The 19,529-nt window shown below is 46.5% G+C and overlaps 4 protein-coding genes across 7 annotated transcripts; 3 read left to right on the forward strand and 1 right to left on the reverse strand.

Moving 5' to 3' along the window:
• Positions 1-1,909: 1,909 nt before the first annotated feature.
• On the forward strand, positions 1,910-3,236 carry LOC114792701 (claudin-15-like). Its single transcript, XM_028984056.1, has 5 exons — positions 1,910-2,280; positions 2,447-2,611; positions 2,691-2,772; positions 2,839-2,949; positions 3,028-3,236. Exons 1-5 carry the CDS (start codon positions 2,064-2,066, stop codon positions 3,107-3,109), a joined length of 657 nt encoding a protein of 218 aa, XP_028839889.1. The 5' UTR covers positions 1,910-2,063; the 3' UTR covers positions 3,110-3,236.
• Positions 3,237-5,325: 2,089 nt separating this feature from the next.
• On the reverse strand, positions 5,326-7,380 carry naa38 (N-alpha-acetyltransferase 38, NatC auxiliary subunit). Its single transcript, XM_028984280.1, has 3 exons — positions 7,221-7,380; positions 6,071-6,239; positions 5,326-5,968 (listed from the first exon to the last, which is right to left on the reverse strand). The coding sequence occupies exons 1-3, from the start codon at positions 7,263-7,265 to the stop codon at positions 5,859-5,861; spliced, it is 324 nt and encodes a 107-aa protein (XP_028840113.1). The 5' UTR covers positions 7,266-7,380; the 3' UTR covers positions 5,326-5,858.
• Positions 7,381-10,096: 2,716 nt separating this feature from the next.
• LOC114792798 (claudin-15-like) lies at positions 10,097-14,103 on the forward strand. The gene is made up of 5 exons (XM_028984247.1): positions 10,097-10,394; positions 13,079-13,243; positions 13,320-13,401; positions 13,492-13,596; positions 13,689-14,103. The coding sequence occupies exons 1-5, from the start codon at positions 10,178-10,180 to the stop codon at positions 13,774-13,776; spliced, it is 657 nt and encodes a 218-aa protein (XP_028840080.1). The 5' UTR covers positions 10,097-10,177; the 3' UTR covers positions 13,777-14,103.
• Positions 14,104-16,977: 2,874 nt separating this feature from the next.
• LOC114792905 (low density lipoprotein receptor adapter protein 1-like) lies at positions 16,978-19,529 on the forward strand. Of its 4 annotated transcripts, none has more exons than XM_028984415.1 (3): positions 16,978-17,065; positions 18,267-18,841; positions 19,408-19,529. In XM_028984415.1, the coding sequence occupies exons 2-3, from the start codon at positions 18,286-18,288 to the stop codon at positions 19,482-19,484; spliced, it is 633 nt and encodes a 210-aa protein (XP_028840248.1). In that variant the 5' UTR covers positions 16,978-17,065; positions 18,267-18,285; the 3' UTR covers positions 19,485-19,529. The 4 variants fall into 4 exon arrangements, with proteins under 4 accessions (XP_028840248.1, XP_028840249.1, XP_028840247.1 ...); XM_028984416.1 differs by having other exon boundaries at positions 16,996-17,065; positions 18,270-18,841; XM_028984414.1 differs by having other exon boundaries at positions 17,014-17,065; positions 17,929-18,841.

Genomic DNA, 19,529 nt, shown 5'->3' on the forward strand with positions numbered 1-19,529 from the left:
GTTAGGATGGCACTGATTACATTTAAATTAACTGCCAGTAATATCTCCCATTTTTTGCAAAAATGTCACACATGGTGGGCTCGTTCTGTGCGGCCTGTGACGTGGAGGACGAGGTAGAATTGCGGACTGAATTTAATATTCATGTAGGTGCAGCGTACGGTGTTATGAAGAAGAGAAAAAGAGTGTCTGCAAACATGCGAACACGTCCGTTCTTAATGGAAGAGTTTGAGCGTCTTGCACGTGTGTCTGTGTGCCTCTGTGATTTGAGTAAATTAACATCTAAAAGGCGCTTCTGAGATCTAAGACACTAAGTGATAAAAAGGATCGTTTTTGGATCTAAAAAGGGATTTACGTTCGAACCTGACCTTTTTTGATGTGAGGAGTTGTTGCGTTGCTGAGACATGTTCATATTTTGAATGTCAGAAAGGAGCAACTTGTCCTGCTGTGATTTGAGAGGGTTGAATCCCTCCTTGGTTCCTCACGACTTCAGGTTTTAGCCTGAGGTGCCCTAATTTTTGCCAAATAAGTTGGTAATATGTTTAAGCTGCCAAATGGAATCTGCTTTTGCACTCTGCGTTGATATCTGTTGTAATGCTTTGTGCTGCAGTACTGTTTGACGATAAAAGAAATGTTTAAGATATTTTTCTTGTTGTTTTTTTTTTTTTTCCCCAAGATTCTCAGCTGGTGTCATTGAAACCCCGACAACATAAAAAAAAAAAAAGATTGTGCTTTATGAAGTGTGGCACATCACATACAGCATGGAAATTGTCCTGACAGCCTCAGGACTGCTCCTGAGTTGTGGCGCAACAGAATCAAGTTAATAAAGGGGCACTTCTCTGCCTCGGTGGCCGGAATGCTAATAAGCCGACCTTGAATTTGCCCCAGGCCATCGTTAATTCCCTAAAATGTGTGTGGGACAGAAATAAAAAGAGGGGGAAAAAAACTGCATGTTTGCCTTTGAAAAAAAACGGAAAGTGGTTGTTCCCAATCCAGACGTGTTGCCCGGGGCGATGGGCTCTTCAGCAGAAGAATGGACATCCGGCCGTGCGTCAGACCTGACCGAATGCCAGGCCCAAGCCATCGTCAGGCGGCTCACACACCAGCTCCTTTGGAAGGCGTCTTCGGAACAGCGGGGTTAACGAGGAGGGAAAAAGCCCCACGCCCACCCATCCGAGCCAGCAAAGTGTGCTTAAAATGAAATAATTCACTCAACAATGGTGCCACTTCGCTGGCGTAATACTAATATTAAAGAAAATCCACTGTGTTCCAGTTGACTTTCTATGACAATGCAAACTGTTTTAATAAAGACAATATATATATATTTTAAGATAAAACGCATGAAAAAAATGATCCATGCACACCGGTGGCTGAACAGTTAATAAATAATAATTGTGATGCAGTGCTCTGAAGATAGACAAGAGACAAAATAAACCCCCAAAAAAAGAGTGTGAGCGAGAGAGAGAGTGAGGTGGACAGAGTGAGGGAAAGAGAGAGAGTGAGAGAGGTGGACAGAGTGAGGGAAAGAGAGAGAGTGAGGTGGACAGAGTGAGGGAAAGAGAGAGAGTGAGGGAGAGAGAGTGAGGTGGAAAGAGAGAGAGAGTGAGGGAGAGAGAGTGAGGTGGACAGAGTGAGGGAAAGAGAGAGAGTGAGAGAGGTGGACAGAGTGAGGGAAAGAGAGAGAGTGAGGTGGACAGAGTGAGGGAAAGAGAGAGAGAGTGAGGGAGAGAGAGTGAGGTGGAAAGAGAGAGAGAGTGAGGGAGAGAGAGTGAGGTGGACAGAGTGAGGGAAAGAGAGAGAGAGAGTGAGGTGGACAGAGTGAGGGAAAGAGAGAGAGAGTGAGGGAGAGAGCGTGTGGTGGACAGAGTGAGGGAAAGAGAGAGTGAGAGAGAGAGTGAGGTGGACAGAGTGAGGGAAAGAGAGAGAGTGAGAGAGAGAGAGAGTGAAGTGGAGAGAGTGAGGGAAAGAGAGAGAGAGAGAGAGTGAGAGAGAGCTCGTCCCCGCCACCGGCAGGGCGCGCGCTATACCGAGGAGACGCGGGCAGGACCAGGAGGGATCGGGCGGGCATGAACTCCGCTCTGGAAGCCGCGGCGTTCCTGCTCGGGTTCCTGGGCTGGGTGCTGGTCGGGGTGGCCCTGCCGCACAGGTGCTGGAAGGTGTCCACCGTGGACGGCAACGTCATCACCACCGCCACCATCTACGAGAACCTGTGGACGTCGTGCGCGTCCGACGCCACCGGGGTCCACAACTGCCGAGACTTCCCGTCCCTGCTGTCCCTGTCCGGTAGCACACCTCCTACATTTCAATATTCAACATTTCATATTCCATATACGTTATATATCAACTCTGCATTTTCATTATAATCTTACTTTTCTTTGCATGCGTTTTATTGGGTAGAAATGTTTTGTGAATTTCGATGGATTAAAGTGCCATATTTCCCTCGGTGGAGGCTACATCCAGGCGTGCCGTGCGCTCATGATCGCCTCGTTGGTGACGGGCACCGTTGGCATCATCGCCACCCTGGTGGGCATGCGGTGCTCGAAGGCGGCAGGGAACAACTACGTCCTGAAGGGCCGGATTGCAGGGGCCGGTGGGACGTGCTTCTTCCTGCAGGGTAAGCTCGCCCGTTTTTACCGTCTGGAGGAGGTCACGGGGTCAGCCGCCCCGAGCCAAACGTGCCCTTCTCCCCCCAGGCCTCTGCACCATGGCCGCCGTGTCCTGGTACGCGTTCAACATCGCTCAGGAGTTCTTCGACCCGCTGTACCCGGGCATCAAGTAAGCAGAGCGCCGCGCCGGCCCCGCCCGTCCCCGCCGGTTCTAACGCGCCCCGCTGTGCTGCAGGTACGAGATCGGCGAAGGCCTGTACGTGGGCTGGAGCTCCGCCACGCTGGCCCTGTGCGGTGGGTCCTGTCTGCTCTGCTCCTGCAGGCTGGAGAGCGCTGAGGAGAAGCGGTGAGTGTTTGTGCACCATAAACATCTCCAGCAGCCATGTGTGTTGCTGACATCATCCCCACACTCCTCGTTCCTCAGCCCGCACCCGTACGAACCGCCACTCCGACACAGCGGGTACCACGCCGCACCCAGCCAGTATGGAAGGAATGCGTACGTGTGAGAGGCGGACGACACACACACACAGAGAGACACACATAAACACACACACACACATACATACACACATATACAGACAGACACAAATACACACACACACACACACACACACACACACAGAGAGACACAAATACACACACACATACATACACAAATACACACACACACACACACACAGAGACACAGAGAGACACAAATACACACATACATACACAAATACACACACACACACAAACATACACACATATACAGACAGACACAAATACATACACACATATACACAGACACAAATACACACACACACACACACACACAGAGACACAAATACACACACACATACATACACAAATACACACACACACACACACACAGAGAGAGACACAAATACACACACACACACACACACACACGCACACACAGTATAGATGTACAATTCCCTGAGGATTAAATCCTGCCATGCATGTTACGCGTGTGTCTCATATCAGTGAGTTTTGAATGTCATGTTAATGTACTTCGGTCAACTATGCAAAACAGCCGTGTTCACATTTTGTATTTAAATGTGCAGATGTTTAATATATTAAAATGTATTAATGAATTAATACCACAGAATCATCTTTTTACTGTATTGTAGAATTTCATGCATTCGCTGTTGAATGAAGTGCCATATGCTGGACATATCAGTCTTAAAGGTTAATAAAAGGAACAATTTACATGAAACGTTGTTTACATTTGTAAATTAAAAGAAAAAAATATTAATAAAATGAACACTTTACATGAAACATTTTGTTTGCCTTTGTAATTTTTATGGCTGATTTCTGCTGATAATTAGCAGGTAATAAAGCTAGTATCCTCCCACGTGACCGCGAACCGTACGCAGGCGGCAGGGGCGGCCCCGCGAGCCCAGGACGCCGTAAATGCGAGTCACCTGACGTCACCCCTCAGACCGGTTCCACCTGGCCACCCGGCGACCCACGCAGCGCCGTGGAGTTTGTACCTCGCCTCTGCTTGATGAAGGTATTAATTGTGATAAAATGATGGATTTATGGCCCGAGGCACTCACTGACCCCGGGTCTCAAGGTGCAGGATGGAGGTCGAAGCAAACCGGCATGATTCCAGGATGTACTCGTCGCATGCAACATTAAAAATGATGCAACAAATAAAAAAATTCATTATTCCACTTTATTTCACTGTACTGCAGTTAATTGCAGTTTAATTGTTGACCAGACTGACTTCCAGACGCAACTTCTTTTTTACCAAGGGTGTTTCCACAGTTACTCACCAGCCCACGTTTGGAATTAGATGGAAAATCGGCATAAATAAGTTAATATTTTCCGCGCGTTGCGGTTTTCCTGGCAGTTCATTCAAAAGGCTACAGCGACCAAAATGATTCTTTGCAATGCCGCAGCCGGGAAATGACGCTTACTAAAATAAAGTAATACGCGCCATTGGAGAGACCAGCAAATAAATCCTGGTTCCTGACAACTGCTTAACAAGGACATACCATGAAACAAACCAGAGGGTCACCGCAGCCACCACCACCGTTAAACTACAGCTTCAGGGATCTTCAAATGGACCAGTAACATCATTATGGACACGTAATCTAGACCATGACACTGACTACATCCTGGACTTCTCCAACCCTACAACTGTAGGACTTATTATTATATCATATCCAACCCTGCACTGACACCATTTGCAGGCTCACTCTACCCTGGAAGGGGGTCCCTCTCTGTATCACTCCTTCCCAACGTTTCTGCCCTTCGTTTTTTCTCTCTCCTAGAGTTTTTTTTGTGTGGAGGTTTTCCTTGTGTGCAGAAGGGTCAAGTGTGGGGGGTGTCAACTGCAGGGCCTGTCAAAGCCCATTGAGACATACTGTATGTGATTTTGGGCTCTATAAGAAATAAATGTTGTTGTTGTTGCAAGCTTGAGCTCATTGTAAAATTCTTTTAATTTGCTTTAAAAGCCCCGTCCAGGCTCTCTGAGTGCCGGTTTAGAGGCGAGATTCGACCGGCCTCTTCTGTCACTTTTTAGATCACGCTGGAAAAACACGTCGCTTCACCTGGCTTTTCACACCTTCTGACATGCATGGATTTTAGCTTATATTTCAGTCGATTTTAATGATCTTATCTTGTTTTATCTGCCGTTATTTCTTTTTAATTTACTGTCCTATCTGTACATGTACAGCTGCTTCATGAATAAAGTTGGATGGCAGAGAATCACGACTTTTATTCTTCTCTTTTATTGTGCAGCTAAAAGAGAAATCTGTGTGGAAGCCGCCCACTGTTATGGTGCCGTGATGTAATCCGGACTGGCATAAATGATCAGGTAGCATATCTCAGAATTGGATCGGAGATAGGCGAACGATTGGGGCCTAATAGATGTCGACACCAAAGGTCGGCACGTGGCGCCGCAGGAGGCGGGACGGGTTGCAGACTTCATTTCTACATGCCATGTGGACTCCTGGAAAGTGCCGGTAACTTTATTGGAATTTGCAACAGCAAGTTCGTGGGTCAACCTGAAAAAGCATTTTCCAGGAGAACCTCAACCGAAGTTCTCTTACAGCTCAGGCTCGGTCCTCGAGCCCTAACGAATCAAATAAACGACATTCCACGCAGACAGGCGTTACGGTGACGTTTTAACACGAGTCTTCTTTTTATTCAGCCGAGTGTCCATCCGTCGCCACGCTGCTGGTGCCTGGCTGCAGCGCGCAGCATCTCACACTCGGACAGTCCCGCCATCGTCGGCCCTCCAGGTCACGACGTGCCGGCCAGCAGGCTTTCCGACTCCACTTCGATGGAGACCACATGGTGACCAGGAATCATCGCCAGGCCCAGCACCCTGGGTTCACCTTGCGAAAACGAATCTGGGGATGAGAGGTCGTGGTGAATTATTAGTCTGAGTGTCGACGCTTCGGTGAAGATTATAAAACGGATTCATTATTTGGGCACGGCTCCGCCTGCGGTACCTGCGGATTTGAGGAACTCCTGAGCCGATCCCAGGATGACGTTGCAGTCCCGGTCCGTACAGAGGAAAATCCCGACCAGCGTCCGTCCGTCCGTCATGCGGATCCGCATGCTTTTATTCAGCAGGTTCTCCAGCTTCAGCCTCGCCAGGGAATATTCAGAATCCTCTGGCTGACACACAAGCAGGCTTCATTTTATTTACTCGGCATGAGGCTTCTGCCCCAGACGTTCTCTCGCTCACTAAACAGAAATCTGGAAATCTTGTTGGTTCATTTTTTTCTTAATCGCTGCAGCAGGTAAATTGTGAAAATGACGTTATGCGGCGTTTCAAAATAAAAGCCCGAACCTAAACCTTATTAACTGCGGCTTTCACAAGTGTGAAAGTGCATGGATTTATACATGTAGTCTCACCCCAAGCTGAAAGGCGCTTTTTTACTGTAGATTTAAATCATTCCCCGGCGCTCCATTTGGAACTTTTATTCTGAAACATCGCGTACCGTCAAAAGCGCAGCGAGCGGATGAATTATTTCGCATTTTCACAATTTAACGGCAGCGATTAAAAAACCCCAACGATTGTTGACAGACAAGCATTACTTTGTGAAAGAGGGATATTTTCGTTTAATAAGTGAGAGAATACAGAACTCAGAACTTGACTGACGTCATCCAACGTAAAGACACCTGATCGAAAAGCTGATGCATCTAATTGCTTTTTTTTTTTAATTGGCTTTGCTCTGCCCGAAATTTAAATAGTTTTATATGCGAGCAGGTCGTGGTTTTACAAGCTGCTTGGATAAATGGTTCAGTTCTGCTGCTGCTGCTGAAGTGAGACGGACTGTTGAATCGTCCTGGAGAGCGTTCCATCCATCCATCCATCCATCTATCTGTAACCCTCCTCACCTGGATTCAGGCAGCCTCGTTTACTGCTGGCCTGCAGGATGCATGTTTGTTATCTGAACCAGAAGACCCGGGTTCGAATCCTACCATTGTGTCCCTGAGCAAGAAACTTAATCCTAAAATTGCTCCAGGGGGACTGTCCCTGTAACTACTGATTGTAAGTCGCTCTGGATAAGAGCGTCTGATAAATGCTGTAAATGTAAATGTTATGACGCGATCTGCCGAACACCACGAAACGCTATCCGGCTGCGGTCTTACCCCGGTCCGCATGTCCGTCCCGTTCTCCTCACTCTCTGCCGCCATCGTCCACGCCGCAAACGGCGAAATTCGCTCCACTTTCAGCCGCAAAGACGCGCCGGACGCCGGGATTGCTCGCAATGTTTCCCGCTTCTTCGGCTTCACGGGTCTGTGCGGCTGACGGCGGGGAGGAATCCGGCGCCCACTGCCCTCTAGAGGCCGGGCGGGGACACGGCCGGAGTTCAGGGTTGCCAGGTCCGCTTATTACACGCAACGTTGGGCTTGAGGTGGTCAGAAAACTCTCCACGGTTGAGATGAGTTTTTACAAAATGTTAATGCGACAATAAAGAAGCATATGCAAATGTCCCTAGGCACATGGTTAGATTTCTGACCTGACTGTGGTCTTTGTGTATGGGGCAGTGGTGGCCTAGAGGTTAAGGAAGTGGGCCTGTAATCAGAAGGTTGCCGGTTCGAATCCTGATTTGCCAAGATGCCACTGAACAAAGCACCGTCCCCACACACTGCTCCCCGGGTCACTCAGGGTGATGGGTTAAGTGCAGAGGACAAAGTTCACTGTGTCCATCGTGACAATCACTTTACTTTTTTTTTTTTTTGAAAAAACACTGTACTTGGTATTGAAATTATAAACAGGACTGTGTGGAACACTTTTTTCCATTTACATAACCCTTCTTTAATAAAAGGAGCCATTTATCCACTGTCACTGCAGTGTCATCGTCCCGACAGGAATCCTGTGACGATCGTCTCCATTTCCACTGATATCAGCAAATGTTTGGAAAAGTGTTGAAAAAAAGTCCCCATTATCCTGCACCTTTGTTCTCTGATCCTGTCTCATGGCTCGTTTTAGCTGTGACAGCCATGTTTCTCAAGCCATTATTAAGAAGGTAATTATAAAACACCCTATTCCAAAATGTGCAGTAAAAATGCCGAGGCCAATGCCTCACTGAAGTTGTGTTCAGCTGAGGTCACCTCATTAGCCAGCTACACTTGAGAGATTTATTCCACTTTAACCAATGCGTGAGAGCTTTTCAGGATTAATTATTACAAAGACTAACACCCACAGCGATCTTCAGGCGACCTCTTCTACTTCTACTTCAACTACACAACTCATTTTCAGTGGTGGCTGTTAGAATACATATCTTGTTCTGGTTTACTGACAAATGTATAATTTTCTTCATTTATACAAAGTTCCTTATGAAGAGCATAGTACAACTTTTCAAATGAACCATTTATGTCATTTAGCAGATGGCCGTGTCCAGATATGCATCTGATCTTCATACCTGTACAGCTAGCTGCAATGCTTCTACATTTACTGTCGAGTTTTAAAATAAGATGATCAGATTGTGTGATTGATGTAAAAATAATGATATACGATTGTAAATTTACAAGTGTGTCAGGATTGACAGAATTTAAAAGCCGGGGATTTCCGCCCCTTCGGGAGCGGCGGCATTTTAGTGAACTTGACTTCCTTCCCCCGTCAGCTCGCCGGCGTGACAAAGAGGTCTGTCATCATGAAGAACAATAATCAAGCTGTGATCTTGGACTGATATTCTCATCTCATAATTCAACCATATTGACGTGTCTTGTTGTCTGTCTTCATACGGAGTTGTAAAAAAGCAGGATCTTCCTCATCGGATGTCTTTTATTACTCACTATCTTATATATGGCCATCATTTTGGTTAAAGACTCAAACAGCATGGCCAGTCATGGCCATTCAATAAATTCCTTTCATATGTGCGCCAATGGCCATGCGACGGGGGGGACTGCAGGTGTTTGACGTGGGACGCCTCCATTTTTCCTAGAAAAAGGCACATAAAACCCTGGACTACATAATGCAGTGTGTTACTCCAGAAAACATAACTCGTGCCTAGAGAATCCAACAGAGGCACTAAATTGAATACTTTTAACCTAGACTGCGCAGTAATCAGGCCATAAAACACAAACGGATGACCTGCTTTTCCACGTCTCCCAGCCATAAAACAACATGGTGAGCGTTTCCCTTTTTCATGCCTTCACATTTTTCCATTTGTACATCATTGTGCATCTGTTTTTTTTAAACCTTCAGACCGTGTTTCCTGGCCACAAACAGCATGGCCGTAATTATTACGAACTGATGCAGATCGTATGTGATTCCACGCGTTTCCTTTTCCATCCGATACCAAGTAAAATGATCCGATACTGATACTTTATACAAAAACCAAATGCGATTGGGAGTCGAACCTTTCTGTGACATGACTGCGTCACATTGGTGTGTGAGGAGCAGTATTTCTACCAGTACGTTTATTCTCAGCGAAAATATCGATACCAAGTATCGATCCAGTTCTGATACCAAATTGGTATCGATCGTATCGATATTTAGGATCGATCCGCACATCCCTAGTATGCGGATTAGGGATTCAGATGTCATATGGAATTTAATGTCTGTAATAAATGTTCTCTTCCCAGTAAAATGTTAGTGTCTTTTTTTTAAATTATTTTTTGTCCAGTCTTGTCTTTTTTTCTCCAAGGTTAAAAAAAGCAATTCTATTAACATTTCTTAGACAATTTGAAGTCTTCTCTTTATAGTAAAAACCTGCAAATAAAAGCAGTACAAAGGGTCATATTTGCTGAATTTATAGAGCAGCGTCCAGGGGACCCACCAGGTCTGCAACACCACTGGATTACACGTTCTCGGCCAGGTAATAACTTTGTAAATATTTGATAGGTAATAACGTTTATCTGGTAATAAATGCTTGCCTTGGTACTTAAAGTGTGCCGACAAACTTTTTTATTAGGTCTCTCCCTCCCCTTGTCTCTCCCTCCACCTTCAGCGCACAAATCATTCTCAAGCGACAAGCGGCGGTAATGCGAGACCCGGCGAAATCCAGGTGAGAAGGTCCCGAAGCAACCTGGCGGGGAGAATGGACGTCTGAGGCCGCTCACGTGGTCCCGAACCCCCGACCAGACGGCAGATACAGAACATGCGGGACGTGCTGGAGGTCGTGGCCCTCTCCCTGGGGTTCCTGGGCCTGGTAATGGCCTACATCTGCATACAGGACAGCTACTGGAGGGAGTCGAGCGACGACGGCAGCGTGATCATCACCTCCAAATTCTACGCCAACCTCTGGATGACTTGCGCCACCGACTCCACCGGGGCGTGCAACTGCTACGAGTTCCAGTCCATGCTGGCCCTGCCTGGTAAGGAAGGAGGAACAGGGGCTGAAAATAATCATAATACTGCTTTTATTAGAATAACCTTTAAGACTGAACCTGTAACTCATTTCATTCCCCACAACTTGCGGCGGCGAAATTTAAAAGGTTTGTGAAAGTTAAGGTCTCCATCTGATGCACCTATCAAGTAATGCACCAATTAATATTAGTTCTATAACAACAACAATAATACTAATAGTAGTAAAGTGTTATTATATATTACTGATTATAACAATAATAAAAGCGTGAAGCATGTCCAATAGCTAAGCAGACATTTTAGACTAAATGGCAGCTAATTGGTGTGAATCCTACTGATCTACTTATTTCCTCCTTTCATAATTGTCATCTAGATTTTTTTAGATTCTAAAACATGAATAGAGATATTGCTTGAAATAAAGGATTTGTAATGATGAATATGGACGAATAATTTTATTAACCTTTTAACTTTTTGACAGAGGAATGAGCAACACATTGTGTTTCGTGATGCTTAAAGTGAAGAGATGAAATTGGAAATATTTTTACTCGTTTTGTGTTATGAACAAGGAGCAAACACCAGACACAAGTTGGCTGCATATTTTGGTAATTGATTCCCAAAGTTGTAAAATAATAATTAGATGTGATTTTATCAGTAATGAGAACTACTATGTGCAATCATTTCATAATAAATACATTTGAGAACTACTGAGGGATAATATTATGTGGTTGACAGTACTTCAGTACTAAAGTATTTCCATTTGGGGAGACTACATTTCAAAACCAACATTTTTATTGTAATTGCATAAAAACGTTCATGACTCATTCTATAGCTAAAATCTAGAATTATGCATGCAGTGTGTGTGTTTCATCAGAATTTATCCAAACACTTATCAGCCCTTATAATAAATGTGATTTGCCTGTTTTCTATATTGTCGATAACTTATTTTTTGCTGTGTTAGAAATAAATTTGACACCAGAAATGTCATATCACAGCCGCTTGGTTCTGAGGACAAGTACTCTTGGACTTTCACTCAAGCGGAGGTTTATAGAGAGGATATCTACTTTTCCTGGAGTCATATTTCACCCTGAGTATCACAGCTTTAAGTACTTGGTTTGTGTACCTTGTCCATCAATACAGGTGAAACATACAGTAACATATCCATTCGTCAAAATTACCATTAAAAAAAATTGTATCACATAATTGATTTCAAGTTAACACTACGTTCAAACTGCTGATTTGCTTTCATCAGAAAATTATGGTATTAATCTCATTGATTATCTGGCAGGGGGTCGGATGTGAAGCAGATAAAAATGGGCAAGTGTGACGATTTGAGCAACTCTTACATGTCCAGACAATATCTGCTGCTTGACGGCTGGGTCATAGCATCGACCTGCAGTTCTGAATCAGCAATAGGGTCATGGGCAGCCACAGAAGCACAGGCTGCAGGATAATGTGGCGGCCCACCCTAAAAATACACCTCAAGAATGGTTTGGGGAACGCAACAACGAGTTTGAGGTGTTGGCCTGCCCTCCAAATCCTCCAGATCTCAGTCCAATCAAACATCTATGAGATTGCAGAGCCCAAAAATTCTGAGATTATCAGATACCCGACGTCTTGGTACCAGACACCAGTGCAGCCTACTCAACATGAGGGGGCTGGTCATAAAGTCATGAATGAGGTGTGTCTATTAGAACATGTGATTTCTCTATTAGGCCATGATAATCCTTATTACATTCTACCTGCTGCTGCGATACAAACGACAGCCATTGCCAATTTTCCGGTAGCATATCTGAAACCAGGAAAGGAGATAGGCGGAGATATAGGGAGATACAGGGAGATAGGCGGAGATATAGGGAGATAGGCGAGGTACACTGAGATAGGTGGAGATACAGGGAGATAGGCGGAGATATAGGGAGATAGGCGAGGTACACTGAGATAGGTGGAGATACAGGGAGATAGGCGGAGATATAGGGAGATAGGTGAGGTACACTGAGATAAGTGGAGATACAGGGAGATAGGCGGAGATATAGGGAGATAGGCGAGGTACACTGAGATAGGTGGAGATACAGGGAGATAGGCGGAGATACAGGGAGATAGGCGAGGTACACTGAGATAGGTGGAGATACAGGGAGATAGGCGGAGATATAGGGAGATAGGCGAGGTACACTGAGATAGGTGGAGATACAGGGAGATAGGCGGAGATATAGGGAGATAGGCGGAGATACACTGAGATAGGTGGAGATACAGGGAGATAGGCGGAGATACAGGGAGATAGGCGAGATACACTGAGATAGGTGGAGATACATGGAGAAGGCCGGAGATAAACGGAGATATGCGGAGATCCTCTGAGATAGGCGGAGATACAGGGAGATAGGCGGAGGTACACTGAGATAGGCGGAGATACAGGGAGATAGGCGGAGGTACATGGGGATATGAGGAGATACACTGAGATATGCGGAGATACACTGAGATAGGCTGATATATAGGGAGATAGGCGGAGATACATGGAGATAGGCTGATATATAGGGAGATAGGCGGAGATACATGGAGATAGGCGGAGCTACAGGGAGATAGGCGGAGATATACGGAGATATTGTGGAGACACTTGGCTGAAGCCTGCCAGGCAAATGTCCAGAATGTTTTATTGAAAGTTTATGGCTCAGATACAGCCTGGTTTTTGTTACATTTCTTCCAGGCTTGATCCAGGCGTGCCGTGCCCTCATGATCACATCAATCGTGTTGGGGATTTTTGGCGTGTCAGCCACCTTGATGGGGATGCAGTGTTCTAAAGTGGGTGGAGACAACTACATCCTGAAAGGCAAGATCTCGGTCGTCGCTGGAGTGTTGTTCATCCTCCAGGGTAAGTGTCTGAAGCCCGATGGGGAACCGGTGTTTCCACTGAATTGACGGGAACTGGTCGTGTGGTGCTCCCGCAGGTCTGTGCACGATGGTTGCGGTGTCGTGGTACGCCTACGACATCACCAGTGAGTTCTTTGACCCGCTCTTTGAAGGAACAAAGTAAGTGCTGCAGCTCCCGAACGTGACGCGACCTCGGACGCGATTGTTCACACAGCTCTGATGCAGCATCCTGCTCTCGCTGTGCTGCAGGTACGAGATCGGAGGCAGTCTGTACATCGGCTGGGTCTCTTCTCTACTCGCTCTCTCTGGAGGAGCGCTGCTGTTACTCGCCTGCGGGACAATCACAGAGGAAACGTGAGCTTCCTGGTCTCTTTGGTCCATGTCCTTGCACGATGGTTGCACCATTCTGTCCTTTATAGCACATGCCTCTACTTTCTTAACTCCAGGCCACACCCACGACCAACCCATGTCATCGTCAAGAGCTCGTCCTCCCACAGTACGTCCAGCCATTACAAAATGAACGCATACGTGTGAGAGGGGAACCCTCAATCATCTCCAAATCCTCGGCACACGCACACAGATTTACTGTCCAACATCGTATTACAGTTATATTTCATGCTCATCCCATGTCAACTTTTATTTATGATGATTTTGACAAAATCCCCACCCAAGAGCTCACCTTGACTCTGCGCTTACTTGCTATTGCGTTACACTTGTGTACGGGAACATATTGGAAAATGCTGACATGATTTGTCACTTCCATTTAATGTGACAATTTTGTGAATTTTAAATTTTACTCCATGACCTCTGAGATCTGGCAACATAAACCATTAAAATGTGCAAAAGATGACCTTCAAATGCATAAAAAAAGACAATTTTTTGACGCAAGCTAGATGTATTGATCAGAATTACTTAACAAGCAAAACAACTACTATTGAGGGTTTAATGCCAGACGTTTTTGTGAGTTCTCTGTGTGTTCCTGGAGAAACTGGCAGCGCAGAAGCTCCATTCGCGGCGTCTTGGATGCAGATCTGCTCCACTTGACTGCCGACACGCGTCCACTGGCGTGGAAAATAGAAGCAAAAGAGCCAGAGGCCGAGATGATTATTCACACGTTTCAGCACATAACCAGTAATCCATTCTCGACGTTCTCTCTCACGCCCTCGCTGAGGTGTGGAGTCTGTGCTGCGTTCTGTAAATACGAGGGCTTTAAGAGTATTAAACCTTGTAAAATGTATGTAGAATATGAATATAAGAATACGTTGGTGGAGTGGTGGCTAAAAGACACTGCCAGTAACTGCGTATGAACCCAGCAGGCCAGTGGTGCCTTCTGGGGAATTTACAGAACTTTAGTCATTTACGTTGTTAAACTTCTAACTGGGAAAACTGGCCAGGGAATGTTTTAACACCCCCCCCCCCATTAGCATATTATCTTCTTCTTTTGCATATTTGCTTATTTTACGTGCTGAATAATGTGATATTTTGTAAAGGTGTTTGTCATAAATAAAGAAAATAAAGGACCTTTTGGAGCCTGTGTGGCACTAGATGGTCAAATGACACTTTTATTGATTTATTTCTCCTTTTAGAATGCTGCTAGTTTTTACACGTTGAAGTGTGGCAGGTTTTGATTCACAAACCTTTAACCTTTTTATTTAATTTCATTCATGTATTTCTAAGCAGAATGGATTTGTATTTCAATCTCCAGTATTCGAAGTAATTTGAACACTACCTGGCACTCCAGAACCATATATTTCATGGCTGACCAAAATCCAACATAAAATAATAGAAACTGGTAAATGACATTCCCATACAGTAAAATGTCGATAAGCAGATTACGGTCACAGACTGGGGCTGATGAGGCTGTAAAGTTAAGGACGAAGGTTCCACAGCAGACTGGATGTGGAGGACGACAAAGTGCCAAATTCACATCATTCTCTCTGAAGGGAGACCAGTCGCTTGTTGGATCCGTCCCGGTTGACGTAGTGACTCTGGTTCCTGCTGGTCTCACTTGCAGCATGGACCACTGTCCTTTTCTCTGTGTCACATGGGGTGGGAGAACCTGAAAGGACTCTTGGGGTCAAGGTATGTCTCTCTGTGTCCTCAGAGTGTGCGCTGGCGGCAGGAATGAGCCAGCTGTCCCCAGTTGTCCTGTATTTGTCCCCAGTTGTGCCGCACAGGGACATAGGTTGCCTAGCGGGTAAGGAAACGGTCCCATAATCAGAAGGTTGCTGGTTCCGGTGCCACTGAGCGCAGGACATGTCGTTGTGTGCACCGTGTGCTGTGCTGGAGTGTACCACAGTCATTTACACACACAGAACAGCTCATGAAGCGCAGCAGCATTTTTGATGCCCAGTCCTTCACAGGCGAACATCGTGTGTTTCTCTGGTCCCTGTACTCAGTGGCCTCAGTGGCCTGCCGGTGACATCTAGTGGCCTGAAAATTCACATGAAATCTGTTTCTCTTCATGTTATCAGGTCTGCTGGTCCCAACAGACCGATCCCTGGTGTCTTCTAGGATAAAAAGAAGAGGAAATTCTAGAAAAAGAACACTTTGGGTGGGAGAAACAGTCAGAAAGACCAAGTAATTAAAGTCTCTCTCTATTTCACACACACACACACACACACACACACACACACACACACATAAATACCCCCCCACACACACACACACACACAAAGGGATAATACTAAACATCCTGGTATAGGACCATCATATAAACAGAGACAAGAGCCTGGAATAATAAAAACAAAATAAAGGAAGTATTTAAGGGGTTATGGTAGCTATTTGCTGGCCACAGTGTTATAATATACACTGTAAAATTCTACACAAAAGTTCCACACTTGATCACTAGTTTTGAGCAAAAGTGCCCCCCCCTCCCTTCCCACACACACACACACACACACAAAATGGCCGTGGGGTCATTTCACCTGGCCTGTTAAAATTAAGTTTTAAAGCGTTTTCAATGGCTGTGCTGGTGGGGGGGGGGGGTCCTCACCAGGATATAAAAACAAGTGCACACAGTTAAGACCGACATGTGGTTCCATAATTATTGATCGACTTGACTCTCTCTTCGTGACTTTTCCCCCACACCTGGCCAGTTTCTGCGCCGTGTGACAGTGATCTGGTGACCCAGAGGACAGAGACTGGCAGATCACGACTGCGGTGACGTCACGGCAACCGTGCGAATCCAAAGTACTCGCTGCAAGAGTTTAATCATTCAAATAACAAGAGGATGATGAACAAGAGGACACTTCACTTACCCTCCCTCACACACACACACACACACACACACACATGCACAAACAGCAACCCCCCCCCCCCCCCCACACACACACATGCACAAAGACCAACCCCCCCCACCCACACACACACATGCACACACACCCCACACACACACATGCACACACACCAAACCACCCCCCCCACACACACACACACCAACCTACTGACTGTAAATCGCTCTGGATAAGGACGTCTGATAAATAGTGTAAATGTAACCCCCCCACACACATACACACAGAGATATGCACACACAGACGCAAACACGCACTCACACACTGACACCCCCCCCCCACACACACACATATGTACACACAGACGCAAACACACACTCACGCATTAACCCCCAACCCCAAACACACACGCACGCACACGCATGCTCACACACCCACAGACTCACACACCAACCCCCGAACACACACACACACACACACACACACACACACACGCGTCCCAGGCCACGCCCCTCCAGAAGCGCCTCCTCTGGGTTCAGACCTGAGTTGGAACGTTGAAGTGTGTTCGACCCTCCACGTTTCTCCACGCGGTGAGTTCGGGGTTTGGAATATTTGAGTGTTGGTGGCTCTTCGGTGACGGTGACAGTGACGGCGACAGCGGGCGTTTATCGCGACTGCAGCCCCGCGATAAGGCGGGAGCCGAGGGGGACACGCAAACTGCTCGGGTTCGAATAAAGAACGTCGTGGCGGTGTTTTAAGCAATAAAACGCAACCAGGCTTTTAATGCATGTGTACAAATGTAGATTCGCGATTAAATTCATTTCAATTTCTGTTTCTTAAAAAACACGCACTGAAAACAGCTTCTTTTTTATTCGGAACACATTTATCCGTTCACTTCCAAATAATAATATATAAAAGAACAGATTCCACATAGAGACATGTGAGCTGTACAGTCCTCACCCTGCTGCTATATTTAATGATTATTGGGCTTGATAATCAGAGTAATATGACCTCAAGTATGTGAGAAGGAATTTTCCCAGAATTCCTCATGCTGTCGGTCGGACAGTTCCTGCTGTTCCTGTTTTACTGCTACTAATACTTGACTAAATATGCACACACACACACACACACACACACATATAGATTTTTTTCTGAAAGACTTCTAAAGTGATAAGGTGAATTGTGCCCTCTGTATTTAACCATCACCCTTGGTGGCAGCAGGGTGTGTGGGGGCACGGTACCTTCATCAAAGGGACCTACTGGCACCTTGGCGGGTCGGGATTCAAACCCTTCTGATTACCGGGCCGCTTCCTTAACCGCTGGGCCCATAAACTCGCCCGCCCATCGTGGGGCTGTAACTTGCAGAACGTGCGTCCGTAGTCCTGCAGCTGTCAGGAGACAGTGTGTGTGTGTGTGTGTGTGTGTGTGTGTGTGTGTGTCTTCGTACGTGCAGCATCAGGGTCGCTGTGCCGTGCCGAGTTACGGTTGGAGGGAGGATGGAGGATGGCGCGGCCTGTTCCAGGAAGCTATTTATAACTGTATTTACAGCCCGGCCAGGAGACACCGCTAACCCACATAATAAATAAGGTCGTATTTTATCCAGGCTTCACTCTCGGCCCCGAGATCCGCTGGGAAAAAGTCCTCGCATGACGATATTGAAATGCGAATATTACCTCAAATTCAGTATTAATACGCTTCTTAGCTGGCGCTGATTATTGGAATTTTATTTTGAAAAATGAATGATCAAATGAGCAATTCTTTGGAAATCCTGAGCATTGTCTTCCATCGCAGCAGTTTCCAGCTCCTCGCCATGGCGCAGGGAGGATCCTTCCAGCTCATGCAGACGCTGAGGAAGTCCCCGGCGGTCTTCCGGCCACGTCTCCACGGCGACGACACCAAGGCCCTTTCCCACGGCGACCCGCTCTTCAAGGTGCACTACGTGGGCACGGAGAAGATCTTCTCGCTGGACCTGGAGCAGGCGGAGGCCGCCATCACCCGGATGCTGGAGAGAAGTCCGGTCAGCGCCCAGCTGGGGAAGGAGCACGCCCTGGTGGTGCGGCCGCGCTACGTGGAGGTGAAGGAGATCAGCACCGGCCGCCAGCTGACCAAGACCTACCTGCGGGACATCGCCTACTGCGCCGCCCACAGCCAGCGGCCCAACGTCTTCCTCTTCATCTGCAAGCAGCACGGCCAGCAGCTCCACTGCAGGGTGTTCTGGTGCCGCCGGCCTCAGAGGGCCAAGGACCTGACCGCCTGCCTGGCCCGGTCCTTCCAGAGGGCCCTGAGTGACTGGCAGGAGGGCTCCGCCCACCACGCCGAGGGAGAGAGCGACAGGCTCCGCCCACCCATACCCAATATCAGGAAAGGTGAGTTTATCCATAACTGTACAACTGTTACACACAAGTAAAATATTACTAAATATTACTTTGTCAAATTATTGATGAATAGGGATGGTATGTACAAATCTCAAACAATTCAAATATTACCTGCGATCAATCACTAAATCTTCATTTGCAGTCATCAATAATTGTTAGGGATTGAAGGTTTAACTTTATGAAATAAATTATGAATAGAAATGAACAAAATATTTTTTGAGGTGCATGAGTCACCCTACTTCTATTTATCAGTATAGATGGAACCATGAGCCTCTGGAACCAAATTTATCAAAGGAATGTCCGTGCTTGTAATCAAATTTATTATAAATATCATAAATATGCATTGAAAAACACACCTCTTCCATGCTGGCGTGGAGATGTTTCCTCCACCATCCACACCTCGTCAACTAAAGCACAGGTTCTTGTAAATGTTCACCTGTACCAATACGCCCCCTAGTGGTCAAAACCACACGCCACCTCCGATCAGTGTTGGGATAAGCCGCATGTTAATAATCCGTTTTTTTCATCTATATCCTGCCTTTTTGATCTGTCTGTAGTGGCGGGTCGATGGCCGAGGAAGGCGTCCCGCAGCCCCCTGAGAGAGATGCCGAGGAGGACGAGTACCAGCGACTGAGAGATCAAGACCACCAGACAACATCCTGTTCGTGTCCGTCCTCCG

Source organism: Denticeps clupeoides, chromosome 6 (assembly GCF_900700375.1).
Source record: "Denticeps clupeoides chromosome 6, fDenClu1.1, whole genome shotgun sequence".
NCBI classification, from domain to species: domain Eukaryota; kingdom Metazoa; phylum Chordata; class Actinopteri; order Clupeiformes; family Denticipitidae; genus Denticeps; species Denticeps clupeoides.